This window comes from Pinus tabuliformis, chromosome 2_2, assembly GCF_031772625.1.
Source record: "Pinus tabuliformis cultivar Carrire ecotype Pingquan chromosome 2_2, CPIR1, whole genome shotgun sequence".
Classification (NCBI taxonomy): domain Eukaryota; kingdom Viridiplantae; phylum Streptophyta; class Pinopsida; order Pinales; family Pinaceae; genus Pinus; species Pinus tabuliformis.
The window spans coordinates 1,313,588,789-1,313,594,222 of record NC_142300.1 but is presented as its reverse complement, the minus strand read 5'-3'; the positions used below and the strand labels follow the sequence as shown (position 1 = coordinate 1,313,594,222).

Here is a 5,434-nt window from a genome sequence, read left to right as displayed (position 1 = left end):
CGCAGTTTAGACTTAAAAGCATTTAAATGCTTCACCGTCCCACTACCTACTACCTAGTACTTACCATTAATTATCTAGCTACAATCCACCGCTCAAATTTAATCTGACGAGACTTGCAATTACAATTTGCAAATTGCAATCTACTGCTTACAAGATACGATTTACCTATTCACCCTACAGCTTATGGTTTACCTATTCAGCCTGGCTAATTTGGAGAATTGTTGCAGCATCGGAGAAAAGGTGTCTTCGAGTTCTGCACATTCGATGACTTCTGCACATTCAGCTCTGGTGCAGTGGTGCTCCTCTCTTACGAAATCTTAGCCAACCCATTGCAATTTGTAGGTATAAATAGTATATAAACAATGTATATACATGTCTAGAATGTATGCCAATGCTTTTGTTGTAGCCACTCATTGTACAACGTTTTGGGATTAACAACGCTGAGTGTATATATAATTTTTTATTATTGATGTTTTTTGTATTGAGTTGGGTTATTCTCTGACCCACATTTTGCATTTTGGCTTTTGTTCAATGTTAGAATTGCTGACCAAGGATGTGTTTGTCTATGTGGGTGTTTTTTAGGTTTGGTAATGTTATTAACTTAACTACATTCAGCACCTGTTGTTCTGTAAAAAATTGTGTCTCCACATGTTCATTGCAAATTTACAGAATTCATGTATGGTGACTCACTCATGGTCACCTCCGGGTTGGCGCCATGTTCTTTCCGCAACTTTGAAGAGTTGCCCTGTGTTCAATTATGCAATAGTTTGTGAGTGGATTATCTATTATAAACACACAGAAGCTCACAGAAACTACCTTTACTGGTTCGTTTTATGAGTGTGTTACTGTAAAAACGCAAGAATTATAGCCAATTAGCTTTTTATGCATGTTTATATTGTGATGCATTATACACGGAGCCTTGAGTTTGTCTTTTTCAAAAAAAATTCAGTTTGGGTGTTTTTGTTGGGGTATAGTTGAACAGTAAGTTTGGGATTTAGAACTAATGGCTAAGTTGAATTTTTCATCGTTAACCTGCAAAAAGCTTTTCTTTTCTTGGGTTTGACTGGTCGGGATTCTTACTGATAGTTGTTGGGCTTATTGTCCACTCAAGGGTTAACTGACATGAAGTAGCTAGGTTGATATGGCAAGTGGGACTGAAAAAGAGTTGGAATGCTCCTTTACTTGGGTTCCAAAATCATGGCTAGGAATTACCAAGCCAACTACAATAGGTCAATTAGTTCTTGCAGCTTTGTTGACTGTGCAATCCTAAGCTGGAATCTCCTAGGTTCATTTGCTACTTGATTTTGATTGTGGTTTTCATCATAACCTGCTTACTGGGATTTGAACTCGTGTCTCTTTGTTGCAAATGCTGCTAAATTACAACCCTTGTTCTCACGAATACATTCACCCCCACACTGTGAGTGTCAGTTGGATCAGGATGGCTTTTGCAGCTCTTGAGGTTCATTTTTAGGGGGAATTTTATGTTCATTGGTATCTTATACTTGTCCAGTGCTAATGATAGTAACCTCCTAAAACTGTTGGTTCTAGAAAGCTGGTCTTATAGGGTTGACCCCAACGACCATTCTCAGTCAGATAAGGTCCTGAAAGTTCTTACTAGCTTCAGTTTAGTTATTGCTTTTGTTTATACTTAGTGTTGGAGTCTCTGTTTGGTGTGTTGCATATTTGGGATGCAAATTTTAGTAGGCTGAAGTTCATTTTCAAGTATATTTACGTTCTGCTTATTTAATATACAATGTTGTCAACTGTTATATTCACTTTGTTGTTGTGTATTAGTCCAATAACATCTGTCGTGTACTGTTATATCTCTACTTTCCTGCCCTGCATTATTCTTGTTTGCATGTTATACACTTGCTGCATCTTTTGTTTTTAACTGGTAAGGCATAAAACACTTGGATTTTCATATACCTACATCATCACTATGTCTTAGGAGGGTCTGCAACTGCAAGCCGAAAAATAATTTATAGACTGGTGAATCGCGGTGTCGCAGAAAAGGTGTCTTCAACTTCTGCACATTCGACGACTTCTGCACATTCATCTCTAGTGCAGTGGTGCTCCTCTCTTGCGGATTGACCGTGTCTAAGTGGAATCTGTGAGCAAACTTGGATGCTCAACAACTCAACTCTCCACTTCAAGTTTCACAGGTAACATTCCAATACCTAAAATACAACCAAATTCATATTCCAATACTTTTCTCCTATAAAATAATTTGGTACTTTCGACATACTATTGTTTGATTTCTTCATAACTCAACTGCCTGGTGGGTTAATATTGCAATTTCTATTGGTTTCGTGTCAAAATTTCCTATAATTTTACAATTTCCCAAACAATCTTTCCATGCAAGTTTACAATTTTACAATTTCCCAAACAATTTTTCCATGTAAATTTATAATACTTTTTGGAATCAAACCTCCATTTAATTCTATGCATTTAAGCATTTTGGATGGTGGGTTTAGTTGAACCCAAGACTTCCCTGGTCACTAGCATGGTATTCTGTGATCAGTGCTTGCTGGGTACACTGTCTGCTCTTAGCCAACCCCTTGCGAGCGGATGTAAAGCATCAAGAATGAGATAGAGAAACAATCAGGATCTAATTCATACCATTTTAACAAGATCCTCATCTTCTGTTATTGGAATCAAAGGCTGTCCAAACGCCCAAAAGCAGAGAAGTGACAGGGCATTAGCCTTCTGCAACATGGGTATGTTATAAACATGGGTACTATTTGAAGTCGGAATAGTGTAATCATGTCTTGTTGTGATAATTGTCTTGTATCCCTCTGCTTCAAACAACAACTGTTCCATATTTGATCTTGACCAAACATCGTCCAAAACCACCAAAGTTTTTGGATGTCCTTTTAAACGAATATTATTCTTCAGTTGGTTGTGTGCATCCTCTATGCTCTGAAAATCAGGCCTTCTTCCATCAATTATCTTATCCCACAGAGTCTCTAAAAGGCCCTTTACATTTGGAGAATGTGCAATAGTAATGAAAATTATATTGTTCTGAAAGAAATCTGAAAATCACAGACAGAAAATGCATTGCAAATGAAAGTGAAGCAATTAAATGGGAGTTTGGAGTGAAAATTCAAAAGGGGATTTCCTCTAACCTTTGACTTGGGGATCGTTGCAAAGGGCTAATGCAAGAGTGGTTTTGCCACTTCCTCCCATACCTTTTACCCCAAATACATTAACCCAATTCTGAAATATTAGGCTTTGCTTGACATCATTCACAAGATTATTCAATCCAACTATGAAATTCGGCATATCTGGGACTTGGGAGTTGGAGCTGCTGGTGGGTTCTTTAGAAATTGTAGTATCATAGGACTCATCAATGGAGGTCTCAAATAACTAGCTTGTACTCATTTGATGAAGCATGAAGGAATTGGAAATGGCATCCTTAGTCATCTTGGCATTAACACTGTCGATTATATGCCGACCCATTTCTTCCATACGCTTCAATCGTTCCTCACAGGCCTTGGAATCCACGTTTAGCTTGTGGACATCGAGTATGCCTGCCAGGGCTTGGGTGAGCAAAAAATCATTGACATTCTTTTCTACCTGTAGGATTTTCTTTCCATATCGATATCTTCTACATAAATTAAAACTATTGATTCCCTCTAATTTCTTCACAAGGTGAAGGCCATCTTGCAGCTTGTCTTGAATGTCCTTCAACAGCAGGCCTCTGTGAGATGAGGGTTCTGATTCAAAAGAAATCCTAGAGATTTCATCAATGGTAGGCTTGAGGCCTAAAAACGTTTTCCTGAGTTCTTTGCTCGAAGATTTGCTAGAAATGATGCTATTCATGACGATTCTAGTTACTATGAACAACTCACCACTGCAATTTTGATATTCGACTGAGAAATGGAGCCGACTATTTAATCCAAACAAGTTAGACACGTTATACAAAAACTTATCCAGAATGAGTCAGCATAGAAATAGCAACACACAAAAATCCATCACATATTTATCAAAACAATATATTTTTATGGGCAAGTGCACTGCATATTTATCAAAACAGTATATTTTTATGAGAAATTGGTATTCACTGCTGTCGGTTTAGGTGCTCCAACGGCCAATGCACTGGCAGCATTTGACGTTTTCGATTTTGAGCCTTCCAGTCAATGTGATTTGTTCAGAGCTTCAACTAAAACTAATATATTTTTATCCATCGTATTTAACAGAAACCAACGAATCACAAGTATCATTATTTTCATGTGATTTAACATTTTTTAATAAATGTTTTTATTGGTAATGGTGTTATACAATAGTTATATTTCTATAGGTAATAAATAAATATGCATTATTAGAAAGTATTAATCTGTTTGATTTAATTAATTTTAGTTTTCATATATATATTTTATACAGGTGGTCACAAAGCTACAAATGTCTCAAAAGAGAAAGATACAAGTTACAATTGGGGAAATGTATGGATGGACAAAAGAGAAAACTTCTAAGACTTAATGGAATTTAGAAACACTTGAAGAAACCCATAATGCTCATGTGGAACAACAATTACATAAAAATTTTGGAAGTTCTTCTGAACATGATGTAGATGAAGAAACAAATGAAGTTGAAGAAGAGGTTGGTGATAATTCAGAAATGAAAGTGCAAACAAAAAGACAATTTCGCATGGAATGGTTAGATAAGTTTGTTTGGTTAAATTATGTGAGGTTTGATGATAAAATAACTATGAAGTGTAACTATTGTGAGAAGTATAGGACGAATGGACCATGGGGTTTAGGGAATGGTTGCACCACATTACAACTGTTAGGATATTCCGACACATAGGATATAGTTAAGTTCAACTTGGTCTAGTATAGAGTTAGGTATAGCGTTAGGTAAAGTGTGTTTCCTTACCGTTGTACATTTTGTAACTTACAATTTGACGGTCACGATATGTAGTGATCCGACGGTTCATTCTCTCCTCGGTATTACCGACACTTGATCCGTGGCTTGACACCCGATTGGTCCATGAATTCTATTTAAAGCACATGGAGGGTCATTTGCAGGGTAATCCGTGCATGAGAGAAGCTTATGTAAATTTTTCATTCTTTGATTAATAAATTGCCTGAAGTGGCCGCGTTGGCTCAGGCCGTGGACTGTTTCCCTCTTTGAGGGTTTTAACCACGTCAAAAATACTGGTGTATTGATCTGTGATCTGGTTGTGAGCGGTGTCCTTTTGGTGTTTTTTCTGAGGAACTTACCCTGTAAATTCCTACATGGTATCGGAGCTATTTGAGGGCCGCGTCCGTTGGTGATCCAAATCTGAAGCCGGTAGAACTGCATCCGACTGTCGTTTCCTAGATCTGCTGTTTCTGACTGCTTTCGGGCTGAAAGGACTGCTCTATTGTGTTCGGAGCATCTGTTCCAGTGAGGAACCCCTTTCGTTTCACGCGAAAAGGTTTCCGGTAGCCCT

The 5,434-nt window shown here is 37.6% G+C and overlaps 1 protein-coding gene across 1 annotated transcript; it reads right to left on the bottom strand.

The window, feature by feature from the left end:
- Window positions 1–2,613: 2,613 nt before the first annotated feature.
- On the bottom strand, window positions 2,614–3,282 carry LOC149198360 (disease resistance protein ADR1-like). Its single transcript, XM_089409025.1, has 2 exons — window positions 3,126–3,282; window positions 2,614–3,032 (listed from the first exon to the last, which is right to left on the bottom strand). The coding sequence occupies exons 1-2, from the start codon at window positions 3,280–3,282 to the stop codon at window positions 2,614–2,616; spliced, it is 576 nt and encodes a 191-aa protein (XP_089265151.1).
- Window positions 3,283–5,434: the final 2,152 nt, after the last annotated feature.

Bases quoted from the DNA above. Each gene is read 5' to 3' on its own strand.
- LOC149198360 (XM_089409025.1), bottom strand. From the start codon at position 3,282: ATGCCGAATTTCATAGTTGGATTGAATAATCTTGTGAATGATGTCAAG. The intron at 3,033-3,125 runs GTTAGAGGAAAT...TGTGATTTTCAG, and splicing joins CAACGATCCCCAAGTCAAAG to ATTTCTTTCAGAACAATATA.